Source organism: Sinocyclocheilus rhinocerous, unplaced genomic scaffold (genome assembly GCF_001515625.1).
Source record: "Sinocyclocheilus rhinocerous isolate Xijiao unplaced genomic scaffold, SAMN03320098_v1.1 scaffold302, whole genome shotgun sequence".
Classification (NCBI taxonomy): domain Eukaryota; kingdom Metazoa; phylum Chordata; class Actinopteri; order Cypriniformes; family Cyprinidae; genus Sinocyclocheilus; species Sinocyclocheilus rhinocerous.
Genome location: NW_015638976.1, coordinates 36220 through 53425, shown reverse-complemented (window position 1 = coordinate 53425; position 17206 = coordinate 36220). Strand labels below are relative to the sequence as shown.

General features: G+C 40.9%; 1 protein-coding gene across 1 annotated transcript in view; it reads right to left on the bottom strand.

Annotated features, from left to right (window-relative positions):
- Nucleotides 1-2909: 2909 nt before the first annotated feature.
- Nucleotides 2910-17206, bottom strand: part of LOC107750703 (cadherin EGF LAG seven-pass G-type receptor 2-like) — a 40651-nt gene continuing 26354 nt past the window's right edge. The window contains exons 7-30 of the mRNA XM_016566212.1: nucleotides 16377-16534; nucleotides 16138-16301; nucleotides 15934-16059; nucleotides 15686-15852; nucleotides 13031-13204; nucleotides 12747-12860; nucleotides 12488-12662; nucleotides 12194-12335; nucleotides 11987-12107; nucleotides 10964-11147; nucleotides 10781-10882; nucleotides 9777-9871; nucleotides 9493-9702; nucleotides 8476-8659; nucleotides 7568-7886; nucleotides 7074-7241; nucleotides 6867-6993; nucleotides 5100-5300; nucleotides 4736-5023; nucleotides 4581-4663; nucleotides 4378-4504; nucleotides 4174-4284; nucleotides 3738-3852; nucleotides 2910-3103 (exon numbers count right to left, since the gene is read on the bottom strand). Coding sequence (XP_016421698.1) covers nucleotides 2910-3103; nucleotides 3738-3852; nucleotides 4174-4284; nucleotides 4378-4504; nucleotides 4581-4663; nucleotides 4736-5023; nucleotides 5100-5300; nucleotides 6867-6993; nucleotides 7074-7241; nucleotides 7568-7886; nucleotides 8476-8659; nucleotides 9493-9702; nucleotides 9777-9871; nucleotides 10781-10882; nucleotides 10964-11147; nucleotides 11987-12107; nucleotides 12194-12335; nucleotides 12488-12662; nucleotides 12747-12860; nucleotides 13031-13204; nucleotides 15686-15852; nucleotides 15934-16059; nucleotides 16138-16301; nucleotides 16377-16534 — 3849 coding nt within the window. The remainder of the gene's footprint in view (nucleotides 3104-3737; nucleotides 3853-4173; nucleotides 4285-4377; nucleotides 4505-4580; nucleotides 4664-4735; nucleotides 5024-5099; nucleotides 5301-6866; nucleotides 6994-7073; nucleotides 7242-7567; nucleotides 7887-8475; nucleotides 8660-9492; nucleotides 9703-9776; nucleotides 9872-10780; nucleotides 10883-10963; nucleotides 11148-11986; nucleotides 12108-12193; nucleotides 12336-12487; nucleotides 12663-12746; nucleotides 12861-13030; nucleotides 13205-15685; nucleotides 15853-15933; nucleotides 16060-16137; nucleotides 16302-16376; nucleotides 16535-17206) is intronic.

Sequence of the window (17206 nt, the reverse complement as noted above, 5' to 3'; positions counted from 1 at the left end):
AAAAGAAGTTAAATAAAAAGCGCCCATCCATAAAAAAGTGCCTCATGCGTCATCCTCCCGGAGCTGCTTCTGTGTACAACAGTGAGCGCAAGCTACATTAAAGTGATTATTACGTTTTGAATATGGATATTTTTCTTACAAAAACGCATCGATTCGCTACAGGAGGCCTTTGTTCACCCCCCGGAGCCGTGTGAGACACTTTTTTTTTATGGATGGGCGCTTTTTATTTATCTTCTTTTGGACTGATGCATGCAACACCCGCTGAGTGCCATTAAACAGCTTGAAAGATCAAAGACCATTTTTAATATAACTCCGACTGGATTCGTCTGAAAGAAGAAAGTCATATACACCTAGGATGCCTTGAGGGTGAGTAATTTGTGGGCTAATTTTCATTTTTGGGTGAACTAACCCTTTAACTCTTAATTGCGATTTTGCATATTACAATTTTGACTGTTTTTCCCTCTGAATTCTGTTTGTTTACCTCTCACAATTCCGTTTTTTGTTTGTTTGTTGTTGTTTTTTTGTATCTGCAACGGTATACTTTTTTTTTTAAAGTAACTCTTTAAAACTTTTTAATCTTACAGTTCAATATTTTTTTTCCAAATTGCAAGTTTACATCTCACAAATCAAATTTTTTTCTCAGAATTGTGAGTTTATATCACGCAATTCTGACTTTTTCCAACAAAATTGCGAGTTATATGCTCTCACAATTTAAACTTAAGTTTACATCTCACAAATATTTTTTGTTTCCAACATGGAATAAAAAAAAAAAATGTAATTTAAACTTTTTATCTCATAATTCAGACTTTAAGTTTATATTTAGCAATATTTGTATATTTTCGATTTATAAACTAATAATTGCGAGTTTACATCTTGCAATTGTTTTCCTCTGAATTGTTTCTCGCAATTCTGTTTTGTTTTGTTTCCGCAACAGTATAAAAAATATCAAATATAACTGTGACTTTTTAATCTTAAAATTCTGATTTTATTTTTTCCATATTGCAAGTTTACATCTCACAATTTTTAGTTTTTTTTCTTCTTATAATTCTGAGTTTATATTTCACAATCATGTTTTTTTTGTTCCCGACATGAAATAAAAAAAATGTAAAATGTAAATCAGAAATCTCAAATTAACATCTCGGAATTTTAAATGTGTTTATATCTCGCAACTCTGAGGAAAAAAAAAAAGTCTGAATTGTGGGATAAAAAGTTGCAATTTTACATTTTTTATCCCATGGCTTAAACATGCTTCCATAATAAAGCACAGAGCGAAGAACCGTATGTGTATAAAACGGTACAGCATGATTTGTTATCAAAAGTCCAAAAATGACCCGTCTGGAGAGTCTCAGAAGACTGAAGCAGCACATTGCACGATAAAACTCAACGGTGGCAGTGACGTTTGCGTAAATAAATCGTGCAGATGTGATTCAGATGAAACGCTCGGATGGGTTAGCGTGTTGTTTGCGTGACGTGTTAGAGATCTGTACAACACAGGTTTAAATTCACATTTACATCATTGCTAATCTATAAAATACAAAGGGTATCTTTCAAAAGGTTTTAAACGTCAGTCTTTTTAAAAGTTCGCATAAAAATGTCCCCAAAATGTACAAAAAAGCAAGTATCAAAAGTGTTGCTCTCCTCCAACGGTACGAAATAAAGGCCCTGCTGGTGGAGAAGGCATCGTGAACACGAGTGAAAGGCTTGAATCAGGAGTCAGTTCCTTCTCACGGTTCGTCCAGTGATTCGTTCCTTCATTTATCGCTCGTACAGCAGCAGCTCAGTCCAGCAGTAGTTCAGCTTCATGGAGGAAATTCCCTGATATTTTCACTCATTTACAATATGTCCGTGTTGGTTTCGATGCGGCAAGAGGACGAAAGAAATAAAAAAGTGCTTTGCTTCAAGTATGTAAACAAAAATGTAAAAAACGACCAATTCTCGTCAGCATTTGGCACGGAGAATCAGATCAACTGTCGCGTGAAATGTAGGAAAAATCAAACGGAGGGACAGAAACAGGACGATTGTTCTTCGCCTCTTCATTCCCTCGTCACTCATCAGCATCTGCAAGAAAAACATGCATCTGTCGTATATGAACAATATCTGATTCATGGACGCTTGACATTTTTTCATCACAAAATGTAAATATATTATCGCACAACTCTAAATATAAAAAAAAAGTGAACTATAACATCACAGCTATATTTATAAAATTGGATATATAGTATAATTGGATATATAACAATGTTACTATATTATCTCAGCTCTATATATAAAGCTGGATATATAGTATAATTGGATATATAGCAAAATGTTACTATATTATCTCACAGCTCTATATAGAAAGCTGGATATATAGTATAATTGGATATATAGCTAAATGTAAACTTATCGCACAGCTCTATATATAAAGCTGGATATATAGTATAATTAGATATATAGCAAAATGTTACTATTATCTCACAGCTCTATATATAAAGTTGGATATTTAGCAAAATGTATACTGTTAACTCAATTATATATATAAAGCTGGATATATAACAAAATGTGAACTATGACATCACACAGCTATATTTATAAAATTGGATATATAGTATAATTGGATATATAGCAAAATGTAAACTATTATCGCACAGCTCTATATATAAAGTTGGATATATATTTATCCGCATACATATAGTACATTTATGTAAAACAATATAGGCCTATACAATGTAGCAAATACTGCTCAAGTTTTATATTTCATCGTAAAATGTAACTATATTATGACCCAGCTATCATGCTAAACTATAAGACATGAAGATATGAAGATAATATTGTAAACATTGTCGTTGTGATTTTCGAATATAAATTTGACAATAACGTCACTGATGAATCAGTCACAGTAAGAGCACGGATCAGTGGACGTGAATCACTCACTCAGATTCGGACGAGTCGTTGTCGAGCATTTTCGTCAGTCCGCTCGTCGACGCCCCGTTCAGATGATCCCGCCTAGCCCCGCCCCCTCGGCCCTCGCTGGAGGAGGCGGAGTCTCCAGACAGCTGGTTGTGGATGCGGTTGATGGCGTTCCTCTCTGCGATGGGCGACAGCTGCTTCTTCTTCAGGATTCCTGCGCGTCACGGTCACACGTTAAAATAGAACACACTTTAAACTGGGCAGTAGCACTTATAGCTAGTCATAGTTCTAGTTATCATTAGTTATTATAGTTACAAATAGTTATAATTATTACAATTATAATTACTGTTGTGGTTATATTATAGTTAATAATATAGTTATAGTTATTATAATTATTAAGTATTGATAAAGTTAGGTATCGGTATTGTTACAATTATATCAGTATTACTCAAGTATTAGGTATACTTATAGTTATTATAGTTTTAAGTATAATTTTGTTATCATTGTAGTTATAATTATAATTAGTTATCACAGTTACTGTTATAGTTTTAATATAGTTATTGTATATTATAGTTATAGTTAGTTATTACAAATATTGTTACAATGATAATTATAGTTATGGTGATAGTTATCGTTATCATTGTAGCTATAATTATATAGTTATCGGTATATTGTTATAGTTATCGGTATAGTTATAGTTATCATTATGATTATCTCTATAATTACAGTTATTGTTATGTTATTATAATAATTGTTATCATTACAGTTATCTGTATTGTTATAATTATAGGTATCAGTATAGTTATAATTATAGTTAACTAAAGAATACTTTGTTCGCTCGTTCAGACCTTTGTGTGGCGGTGCGCTAGTGTTGGGTAAACTGGGCAGCAGCAGCAGCAGGTTTTCCGTCCCATGATCCTCTGCTCTGTCCTCGGGTTTGGACAGCGTCTCCACCTTCAGACGCTGTTGCTTTGACACAATCTGTATTGTTAAAAGCGCTATATAAATAAAGGTGACTTGACTTGACTTGTTATTTTGACCAATTGTTGAAAAAACAAACAAAAAAAATCTAATTGGAAGAAATGTTATCAGACCTTTACAGAATAAAACAAATATTAACATTTCACTCAAAGTAGTCTTAATTTTTTCCATAGCTTTGTATAGTTTTGTATTTTCGGATAGTGTTTACAATTTAGAGCTCGATGCAGCATCACAAATAAAACCAATGGTAATTAGTTGTTTTGAGTCTGATGTTGTTTATAACAGTGTTGTTCTCAGACTCACGGATGGTTTGGATTTGATCATGTGATCGGGTCGTTTCTTGCTGCAGCAGTAGCGCATGGCGTCTCTCGCTTCTTTATTAAACACCACGCGGAAGAAGAACAGAAGCGGCCCCTGAAACACAAACACACACGCAATCACATCGGAACCCAAGTGACAGGCGCTGCTAGCGCATTGCTAGGCGGTTGCTAAGCAGCTTCACAGTACCTGAACACAGCAGAATCCGGCGAACAGATAGTGGAAGAGAATCATGTCGCTGTTGACCGACAGCAGCGCTAGCAGACACGTCACCGTCACCAGCAGCATCACAGCACACGCTGACCGCAGACCCGCCCTGCACACACACACACACACACTTTAACAAACACACACACACACACACTTCAGGATTCAGTGTGAACGAGACTCACGCCGGCACGTCTCTCGTCTCGCAGCTCTTCTGCTTGAGCGAACACGACGCTCTCGACGCCATGATGTACAGGAACACGTTCATCTGAGAGAGAAACAGACACTTTCAAACTCAGTACATACTAGCAGAAGTGTGCAAACGGACGTGAACACTCACCGACACGACGAACGCGATGGGACCCGCCAAACTCCAGATGAGGGTGTCGTAGAGCGAGAGCCAGCAGAAGTCGGGGTTCCCGTAGCCCTCGGGGTCCAGTCCCACCGCCAGACCCGTGATGAAGGCCGGCACGCCCCAGCCAATCAGGTAGTAGAAGCGCATGGGGCCGTAGTTGATGTCGCGCAGCTCGCTCAGCATACGGTACACATGCAGCCCCTCCAGGAAGAGCCAGGAGAAGACGCAGAGCCAGAGGAAGTGCAGCAGGATGGCCATCACCGTACACAGGAACTGCAGGGAGACAGACGGGCGTCACGCACCATTCCACACGCTCACGTCACACGGACAGACAGGAAGTGCGTGTTACCGGGTTATCGGCTTGATTGATGCCTAAGATGAAGAGGAGGTGCGCGATGAAGAGCGCGGCCGCGCCGTTGTTGACGATGCTGGTCTTGTTGCTGCTCGCGGCCCGCAGGCAGGTGAGGAAGACGATGGTGAGGAAGAGGAAGCCCAGCGTCACACCCACCGAACTCCACGTGATCAGCTTCACCGGCAGGATCTCTCCGTTCTGAAAGACAACACTCGTTCATTCAAACTTTCAGCGCAAAGTACACTTCGGCAGTCCGTGTTCCAAATCAGGATCAAGATCTATTCAGCCTCAGATTGCTGTGTATTAACATTTAAAAAAAGGATCTGATTGAATGACTTTAAAGATACAACAAGTCTAGACCAGGAAGTACCAAGAACGTAAACAGTAAGTAACTGGTACCTGACTTGACCAGAAGAGATGAAACTCATTTTCAGAGGAAGAACTAGTCACTGGATTTGACAAGGTTAGTTCTGAGTGGTTGCTAGGGTGCTGCTAAGTGGTTGCTAGGTAGCTGGTATAATTTTCTGGGTGGTTGCTAGGGCGTTGCTAAGTGGTTGCTAGGTAGCTGGTAGAATTTTCTGGGTGGTTGATAGGGCGTTGCTAAGTGGTTGCTAGGTAGCTGGTAGAATTTTCTGGGTGGTTGCTAGGGCGTTGCTATGTGCTTGCTAAACAGTCGCTACAGTGTTCTCAGTGGTTGCTAGGCAGTTGGTAGTGTTTTGTGAGTGATTATTAGGGCGTTGGTAGGGTGTTGCTAAGTGGTTGCTTAAAAGTTACTAGGGTGTTGTTCAGAGGGATCGCTAGGGCATTGTTATGTGGTTGCTAAGCAGTTGCTAGTTTTCTGGGTGATCTCTAGGGTGTTGCTATGTGGTTGGTAAGCAGTTTCTTTGGTGTTCTCAGCAGTTGATGGCAGGGTTTTCTGGGTGGTTGCTAGGGAATTGCTATGTTGGTACTAGGCAGTTGCTAGGGTGCTGCTAGGCAGTTGCTAGGGCATTGCTATATGGTTGATAAACAGTTGCTAGAATGTTCTCAGTGGTTGTTGGAAGTGTTTTCCTGCTGGTTGTTAAGGCATTGCTATGTGGTTACTAGGCAGTTGCTAGGGTGTTCTGTATGATTTCTAGTGTGTTGATAAGCAGTTGCTACAGTGTTCTCAGTGGTTTTTGTTAGGGTTTTCTGGGTGGTTGCTAGGGCATTGCTATGTGGTTGTAAGAGAGTTGCTAGGGAGTTCTGGGTGTTTGCTGGGGTGTTGCTAGGCATTTGGTAGGGGTTTCTGAGTGACTGCTAGAGTGTTGCTATGTGTTTTGGATAGTTGCAAAAGGTGTTGATATGTGGTTGATAAGCAGTTGCTAGGGTGTTGCTAGGGTCTTCTGGGTAGTTGCTAGGGCATTACTATATGGTTGATAAGCAGTTGCTACATTGTTCTCAGTGGTTGTTGCTAGGGTTTTCTGAGTGGTTGCTAGGGTATCACTATGTGCTTGATAAGCAGTTGCTAGGGTTTTCTGGATAGTTGCTAGGGCATTGCTATATGGTTGATAAGCAGTTGCTAGGGTGTCCTGGGTGATTGGTAGGGTTTTGCTAAGCAGTTGGTAGGGTTTTCTGGGTGTTTTTTTTTTGTGGTTGCTTAGCAGTTTCTAGGGTGTTTTCAGTAGTTACTAGGGACGTACAGGTATAAGGTATACTGCCCCAAGTTAGCAGAGACCAACCCTCTGTTACTAATGTAATTCTGATCAGGTTAGTGTTGGGTTAGGTTAGGTTGAGTTGTGTCACCTCTCGGCGCGAGATGTCCATGAGCACGGCGAAGCTCGTCATGTGGTAACACTGACAGCTGATGTGTGTGTTGTTCCTGAAGACCACCTCACAACCCTTAGAAGACCAGCCGCCCGGACCGCCAGCGCTGCACACACAACACAACACAAGCTCACAAACACCTACATCATATCTACACGCTACACACACATGTGAGTGTGTACTCACACTATGGAGTGGTTCCAGAACACACAGATGGGTTTAGAGCGCTCCTCAGTGGTCATCAGGCGGAACTGCACCGTGATGGGTTTATCCAGCGTGTGCTGCAGCAGCTCCTCATTATCATGAACTGTTATACTGACCACAGGAGTGTTGATGACCGGACGCTTTGGAACCCTATACACACATACAGCGTTAGATCAATCAATGAATCTGTGAATGTCTCATCTGGTCTGGTCTGGTCTAGTCTAGTCTAGTTTGGTCTAGTCTAGTCTGGTCTGGTCTAGTTTGGTCTAGTCTGGTCTGGACTAGTTTGGTCTAATCTGGTCTGGTCTAGTCTGGTCTGGTCTGGTCTAGTTTGGTCTTGTCTAGTCTAGTCTGGGCTGGTCTGGTCTAGTCTAGTCTGGTCTAGTTTGGTCTAGTCTGGTCTAGTCTGGTCTAGTTTGGTCTAGTCTAGTCTGGTCTGGTCTAGTTTGGTCTAGTCTAGTCTGGTCTGGTCTCACCTGAGGCTCCTCTTGTCGGTGTCGTATCGCTCTGGAAGCAGCGCCGCTAGGCTGTGGAAGATGATGACGCTGGCGACGGCGTCCTGCTCGCGCTCATCCGGGTGCCGTTTCTTCCGATTGGTCGTGTGGTTTCTGCCGGACTCTGCGATTGGCTCGTTGTGGTGCCGCTGACCTTCGCCCTCGGGGGCGGGGATGAAGACCGAGTCGGGAAGAGTGACAGCCGTCTCCAGGTCGAGTGGGCGTGGCCCGCGCAGAGACTCATAACGCGGCAGTTTAGCACCGGCGAAATTCATCTTCTCCAAACGATCGATGGAGATGACTGGAATGAGACGGCACGAAAACTACTGATTCAAAACAGGTTTGCAAACTAAAATAACATTTAACACAAAGTAAATGACAAACTAAATGAAATAAAAAACATATCAAATAACACTACTTTAGCTAACTTACAGTAACAGTAGTTTTGTAGTATCTAGATTAATCATATAGATGTATAGATGTTAATGTAGATCTGGTGTGAAAGTCCAAATAAAATCTACGGATACCTCACTTATTTCTCTTGATTTTTAAGCTCTAAAACTTTTCCAGTACATTTTTTATTATTTAAATAAAAGTCCATGGAATAAAAAATAAACTGAAATGTCAAGGTAGTGCATGTGTTTATTTTTTTTAAATATCACAAATAAAATGTCACTACTACCTTTGACAGATTTCAGTGAATGTTGTAATATGATAAATCATGCGTCGATATTACTGACTAAAAGAGGGAGTGGGCGTGGCCTGCGAATCTTTAGCCAATCAGAAACACTCTTGGCACATCAATCATTTTGTACATCCAGGTTTGCAGAGGGCGGGGTTTGGATGGAGGGTGTGTGCATGTAAATCAGTGAAGGAATGAAACAACAGACCGATGTTGGGCGTGACGATGGTGAAGGGGCTCAGGTAGGTCTTCCTCATGTTTTGCGCGAGTGTGTTCGTATACTCCTCGAACTGTCGCAGCAGTGTGGCCGTGCCTCCCTCCGTCTGCTGGATGAGCTCCCAGTGTCCGCGCGTTTCCACCGACAGTATAGCGCTGCCCACGTGCATCAGGTGCTGCCACAGCGACCAATCACAGAGTAAAAATGTCGTAACTTGTTTTAGTTCGTAACTACTTCGTTACTTTAAAAAATGCATCTAGTATTCCTAATAAAAATAAACTATTATTTCCTGTAAATCTGGTGCAAAACTTCAAATAAAATCTACAAATATTCCCATTTCTCTTGTTTTTACGTGGATTTACTTCACTAATAATAATTAATAAAAAACGTTATATATATATAATTAAAATCATAATAAACTGTTATAATTATTAATTATATTTTTCACTCAAATTAGTCATGTCTAAATGCTACAAAGGAGAGAAAAAGATTTACAATGCTAAAAATGTAGTTTGCATCACTACTTTAAGTAGTATCACTACTTAAAAATCGCTATTTTTAAAATGCGGACTAGTATTCCTAATAAAAATAACTAGGTACGTATTATGCGTTATTTTGTGCCGAAGTATACAAATGTATAAATAACGCATTTAATAATGCATTTAATAATATTGAAATAATGTGTTTCTTAACTCAAGAAAAATTGCGCAACATGCATTAATTGTAGCGTATCAGCGCTAAAACTGCACACGCATACTTTGTTACGCAGGACTTCCTAATGCTACATCTGAGAGAAAATAGCTTGCAAAGCTAAATGTATGTAGTTGGTCGCATCACTACTTTTAGTTCATAAATACTTAAGAAACATTACTTTTAGAATGCAAACTAATTTTCTTAACTATATTATTTATGCATTATTTAAATGGAAAGCTAACTGAAATAGCTTTACTCAAAAAACAAAACTGTGCAACGTTGTAGCATGTTAGCGCTGCAGCTGCGCACGCGTACCTCGTTGAACAGGACGTCCTGCGTGGCGGTGAGGTTGAAGCCCTGCTGGCTGCTCTCGTGCTGCAGTATGGCACGCGTCAGGTGATACACGATCTTCACGTCGCTGCCGTAGAACTGTCTCACGTTCTTCGTTGCGTTACGCAGCAGCGCCGCCGTCTGCTGGACGTTACTGGAGTCCATCAGAGACGCGTTACGCACCAAACGTTCCGACTGCAGGCGTGAAAACACAGGTGAGGACGCGCGGAGCTAACGCCAGAGGTGTGTGTGAGGCGTGAGATTCTCACCAGTGTCTTGAGTTTACTGAAGCTCACGGATGTGCAGTTGAAGAGGTTCGGTGACAGCCAGCCCTTGTGCTCGTCACAGTGACGGATCGCAGTTCCTGCGCACAAATACAACGCCATTACAATAGTAAAGGACAAACTACATCAAATATAAATAAATCAAATTTGCAGTTCCTGCACACAAATATAAAGCCAAAATAGTAAAACATGAATATAATTAAAATATTAAAATAGTAATAGTAAAATATATGACAAAAAAAACAAATAATGCTTTTTTGTAGCTCACTTTAAAAGTTATATATATATGTTTTAAATGGATGATTTTCTTGATTTTCAAGAGTTTTCTAGCAGATTTCACTAAAGTGAAACCAAAAAGTCTTGCTGGATTTGCTTAACTAATAATAATTAAATAAATAAAAAGGTTCTAAATTATAATGTAATTAATTAATAAATTATTATAATTAATTTATTGATAATAAATAATAATAATAATAAATTATTATAATAATTATATTTAATAATAATAATAATTTGCATTTTCTGCAAACAAATACAACGTCATTAAAATATTTTTAACACAAATGACAATTTACTTTGAAATGTAAATAAAGCTGGGGAAAAAAATCTGTTTTTGTAGATTATTTACCATTAAAAGCTGTTTCAACACTAGTATCTGCTAGATTAAGTCACATATGAAGATGTAAAATGCTAATATGTAATTGTAAGCACATCTATCTTCTTACCAAGGTAAAGTCACACAGCACACTAGTTAAACCATGTTAAACATGGCAGAACATGTGCAGCTTTATGTGTTTATATTAGCTGCTATTGTTCACACAACGCTGTTTGAAGTTTTTTTTTTTCTGGAAATGACCTTGAACTAATCACAAAAGTCTTCAAAAAACCTTCTCAGCAACTTTACAGCTATTTAATCTGATAAAGTGACCATTCTTACCATAAAAACAACGTTATATTAACATTGTGAGTGTTAAATGTTTGATTCGTACCGATGGATCCTTTCAGACACGAGACGGCCGCTGGTAAACCGAACTTGGTGCGCGGCCACCAGATCCCTGCTTCCATAGCCTGCGGACAGCTGTCGTAGATCACTGAACACACACACACACGTGTTACTGAGGGATTGTGGGACACACATGAAAGCCTGATGAGCGTGTGTCTGAGAGTCTGACCTTCACAGCCGCTGGAAGAGACCTCAGCGAAGGGGTTATCACAGCGGTCACACTGCTGCCCGATGACACCTGGCTTACACGGACACTGACCGCTGTCCCGGTCGCAGGAGCGTGAGAATGAGCCCACGGCGTAGCAGTCGCACAGCAGACACGCCGCGCTCGCTGCAGGCTGGAAGTGATTGTCCTGACCAGAGAATCACACACATTACATTTACAACACAGACGGTCACACATATTCAACTGGTGTGGTCTGTGTGACATGAGGACCATTTTTTCTGCATTTTAGGTAAAAAAAACTGGATGACTAGATGCTAACACAACACTCTAACTAGCAGTCAAGTATAAAAATAAAATAGTATAATAAAAATAATAAATTCTAAAATATTCTAAACAATATAAAAAAAAAACAGATTTTTTTTTTTTAATAATAATACAATATTAAAATAAAGTTTAAAAAAAATTTTTTTTTACAACTTACACCATAAACTAATAGAATAATATAAATAGAATTAAAAATTAATTATATAATATTTTTATTTTATAACTTAATTTTTGTTTAATTACAATATAAAAAACAATATATTTTATTTTATAACATTAAAATAATCAGGAAAAAAATAGTTTATTAAAGAGTATAAAATTAAAATAGTATGATAAAAAAATAAATGTTAAAATAAGAATATAATATAAATGTTACAATTTATTAAACAACATAAAAATTAAACAACAATACATTATTATAATTTTATACTGTTTAATAAATTGTATAATGTATTTTTATTAAATTAATTTTATATTGTTTAATACACTGTATAATCTAATAAAATATACAATTTATTACACAACATAAAATAAAATAATCGAAATAAATAATAGTTTATTAAATAATATAAAATCTAAACAATAAAAAACTATACAATTTAACCAAAAACATATAAATATAAATGATTAAATACTGTTTTAATAAACATTTTCAAAACTAAAAGCATTAACTATAGACACAGCAATAAAGTTTGATCAAACCTTGCAGCGACACGCGCCGCTGGTCTTGTTACAGTCGGCGTCGAATCCTTTAGCCGTGTCACAGTTACACGGACCACATGACTTATCGCCCCACCATCCGCGGGGACACGGCAGATCCATCCTGAACACACACACACACACACACACACGTTAGCACACACGTCATCACAGTGCCGTGAATCTGCGCGCGTCAGGAAACACTCGTACTTTTTCTCGCAGTACTGGCCGAAGTAGCTGCTGGGACAGTTACACGTGTATCCGTGGGCGGAGCTTGACTTCCTGCTGCATGCTGATTGGTGCTCGCAGGGGTTCAGAGCACAGGCGTCGCTGCAGTTGTTGCCGTAGTAACCTGTTATCATGTGTAAACAATACAAAAACACAACAAAATAAATAATAAATATTTCAATTAAGTAAAAAATACAACTAACTAAAATTGTAATCAAAACGGAAAACACAAAACAAAAACTAATCACAGATATGGATCACTATAATCGGACTGACCGCTGTGGCATCTGCAGGAATGTGTGTCCCAGTCGTCGCTGCAGTCGCTGTGAGCCGGACACGGGTTCGACCCGCAGGGGTTTGGCAGACTGCAGCCCGACTCCACGTTCACCACATCAGCCTGGTGCATGCTGGGAAACACGAGAGCCGAGGTGGAGTCACCCAGACACAAACCCTGCAGACAATCACATGTGATGATCATATATCTGTGTGTGTGTGTGTGTGAGAGAGAGTGTGTGTGTGTGTGTGTGTGTATCACCTGAACACATCCTCTGAATCCACTGATGACTTTATTCCTGCTGTCTGTGACTCCGCCGACACTCACAGTCTTCAGTTTAACACCCTTCAGCTTAGAGTCCAGATCCATAGACGACTACACACACACACACACACACACACACACACACACACCCTTATGTCTACATTATATTCGTAAATAAATTAAAATGATAAAAGTCTTCATAAAACATTTTAATTGTATTAAACTATAACATAATAAAGATTTGAATATTTTAAGGCGAGGTCAAGCGTATGGTGTCTGACCGTGTACAGGCCGTGGTCGAGGCTCAGTGCCGCCGTTACGCCGCCCGCCGCGGGGCCCCGGAGCTCCAGCAACACATGATGCCATTGGCCGTCGCTCACTGTGACATCATCAACACGAGACACGGTGGAGTCCTCGCCGCGCTGAAGCGACGTCAACACGTAACCCTCCCTCAGCTGGCACACACACACACACACACACACACTCAGTGACGTCCATTCATCATTCACAGACCAGATAAACACTGACTTGCTTCTTGCGTCAGCCCAAGGCTGCATCTCATTGCTAGTTTTACTTGATCTTAGTGCTGCGTTCGACACTATAGATCATGACATACTCATAGATCGATTACAAAACTATACAGGTATTCAAGGGCAGGCTTTAAGATGGTTTAGATCCTACCTGTCCGATCGCTACCACTTTTTTTATTTAAACGGGGAATCATCTCAATTATCACCAGTAAAATATGGAGTGCCACAAGGATCTGTCCTAGGTCCTCTGCTATTTTTAATATACATGTTGCCCCTTGGTAATATTATCATCACCACTGATAAGCTACTACTAATATATTGTAGAAACATATATTGTACAGCTGCTTTGAAACGATTTGTATCGTGAAAAGCGCTATACAAATAAACTTGAATTGAACTGATGACATCATCATGCACTACACAAACATCTGTCCAATCAAACATGCTCTAGAAGTCATCATACATATTATAATATATAAGATTACAGTATATTCATATAAAATATTGAATGAAGCAAGTATAAATTATTTTATCAATATCCCACTCCAACTTTCAATAGGAAATACAAATACATAGAACAAACAAAAAAATCACATTTATGGTGTTTTTCAAATCTAATAACAACAAAAACTGCCTGTTAAACTCCGGTTTTGTGTGTGTAAGGTGTCATATCACACACAGCCAGCAGGAGGCGCTGCAGACACATGAAAAAATCAGTCTGTGCACCTGCTGCTGAAGCTGCTCAACCGTGTGTGCTTCATATCTGTTTGAGAGCTCAAGTTGGTGAAACCTTCGTTTAACGACGCCCTCATTTGTAAAACAGTATGAATATGGAGTATGTTTTTAACGGCACCTGTATGGTGAGGTTGTGTTGTTGTGCTGAACTGATGTGTATCAGCGTCGCCGTCGGCTGCCGCGTGCGAAACATGAACTCCAGGTGCCACGGAACCGTTACCACGACAGCCACATCCCGCCACGACAACAGCCCGTTACCACGGAAACGCAGCGGGTTGGGCATCACTGCGGACAGACAGACAGATAGGTGTGGTTACTGACCGATCCGCCGCTAACGGACGCGCGGCTCACGTGACGCTCGCTCACCTTTCTCGCAGTTCCGTCCTCCGAATCCCAGCGGACAGTCGCATCGGAACGAACCCCACAGATTCACGCAACCGCCGCCGTTCAGACACGGGTTAGTGCTGCAGAAATTACGCTTCGCCGAGCATCCTGGGAAAACAACATAATGCGCTCGTTACGGGAAAACACTGTCGCAGGAAGCGCGATAAATCACCGGTAGCTCCTCACCGGCTAGCGTTCCGTTATTAGCGATGAATCCGGCCATGTCGATGTGCCGCTGGTCGATGCGCAGGTCCTTCATGCAGCCGACAAACTGCCGGCTCCGGACGGGAAACTCCTCGGGGAGTTTGGGAACGCCGCCCAGCAGCAGCGGCCCCGTCAGATCCAGAGACCTGCCGCAAAACAACGCAACATTACACACTCACGCTATTACCGGCGATTAGCGCTCATCAGACTCGCGCTCTTACTTCTTGGATCCTGATTGGCTGCCCTGGGCGGAGCAATCTCATTGCTAGTTTTACTTGATCTTAGTGCTGCGTTCGACACTATAGATCATGACATACTCATAGATCGATTACAAAACTATACAGGTATTCAAGGGCAGGCTTTAAGATGGTTTAGATCCTACCTGTCCGATCGCTACCACTTTTTTTATTTAAACGGGGAATCATCTCAATTATCACCAGTAAAATATGGAGTGCCACAAGGATCTGTCCTAGGTCCTCTGCTATTTTTAATATACATGTTGCCCCTTGGTAATATTATCATCACCACTGATAAGCTACTACTAATATATTGTAGAAACATATATTGTACAGCTGCTTTGAAACGATTTGTATCGTGAAAAGCGCTATACAAATAAACTTGAATTGAACTGATGACATCATCATGCACTACACAAACATCTGTCCAATCAAACATGCTCTAGAAGTCATCATACATATTATAATATATAAGATTACAGTATATTCATATAAAATATTGAATGAAGCAAGTATAAATTATTTTATCAATATCCCACTCCAACTTTCAATAGGAAATACAAATACATAGAACAAAAAAAAAATCACATTTATGGTGTTTTTCAAATCTAATAACAACAAAAACTGCCTGTTAAACTCCGGTTTTGTGTGTGTAAGGTGTCATATCACACACAGCCAGCAGGAGGCGCTGCAGACACATGAAAAAATCAGTCTGTGCACCTGCTGCTGAAGCTGCTCAACCGTGTGTGCTTCATATCTGTTTGAGAGCTCAAGTTGGTGAAACCTTCGTTTAACGACGCCCTCATTTGTAAAACAGTATGAATATGGAGTATGTTTTTAACGGCACCTGTATGGTGAGGTTGTGTTGTTGTGCTGAACTGATGTGTATCAGCGTCGCCGTCGGCTGCCGCGTGCGAAACATGAACTCCAGGTGCCACGGAACCGTTACCACGACAGCCACATCCCGCCACGACAACAGCCCGTTACCACGGAAACGCAGCGGGTTGGGCATCACTGCGGACAGACAGACAGATAGGTGTGGTTACTGACCGATCCGCCGCTAACGGACGCGCGGCTCACGTGACGCTCGCTCACCTTTCTCGCAGTTCCGTCCTCCGAATCCCAGCGGACAGTCGCATCGGAACGAACCCCACAGATTCACGCAACCGCCGCCGTTCAGACACGGGTTAGTGCTGCAGAAATTACGCTTCGCCGAGCATCCTGGGAAAACAACATAATGCGCTCGTTACGGGAAAACACTGTCGCAGGAAGCGCGATAAATCACCGGTAGCTCCTCACCGGCTAGCGTTCCGTTATTAGCGATGAATCCGGCCATGTCGATGTGCCGCTGGTCGATGCGCAGGTCCTTCATGCAGCCGACAAACTGCCGGCTCCGGACGGGAAACTCCTCGGGGAGTTTGGGAACGCCGCCCAGCAGCAGCGGCCCCGTCAGATCCAGAGACCTGCCGCAAAACAACGCAACATTACACACTCACGCTATTACCGGCGATTAGCGCTCATCAGACTCGCGCTCTTACTTCTTGGATCCTGATTGGCTGCCCTGGGCGGAGCACGAATAGTTTCCAATCACGTGACCGAAGCGCAGCGCCACCGACGTGTCACAGTCGTCCACCGTCACCACGACGACCTTCTGATCGGACGGGCCCTGAGGGAGACCCGCGCGGTTCAGGACCGGCTGAGAGAGAGAGAGACGGGACGATCAGAGAACAGCTGCATCAAACACAACCATGAAAATACATCACAGACAGATAGTGATGAGCTTCATCTTCATCTGTGGTGTATTTTTATCTGTCTGGCGTCTTATGGATAATATATAGTAGTTTATATTATATTATAATATTTGTATAAAGTAAAAAAATCACATGTATAATTCTATTAAATATTTTAAAGTTGTCAAATATTTTATAAAAGATTAATTATAATGTATATATTAAAATAATTAATATTTATAAAAAAATATCAACGTAAAGACAGACAGTATGAGGAGCTTCATCTTTATCTGTGGTGTGTTTCTGTCTGTTCATCTGATTCCACTCGAACGAACACCAACAGACACAATGAGCCTCACTTAATGAATGATCTCATCACACAGAGGTCACGACCCCTCTCAGGCTGACCCGGCTGCTGCAGGTCACACATGTGGGAGCTCAAAGCTGTGAGTTTGAACGAGCCAATCAGAGCAGCACAGGGGCGGGGCCTGAGAGTCACAAATTCTTACTGGTCATAAAGTAATAAGGTAAACCACACGCACACACACACTCACGCACACACACACACACACTCACTCACTCACGCACACGCGCGCACACACAGACACACACACTCACTCAAACACACACACAGACAC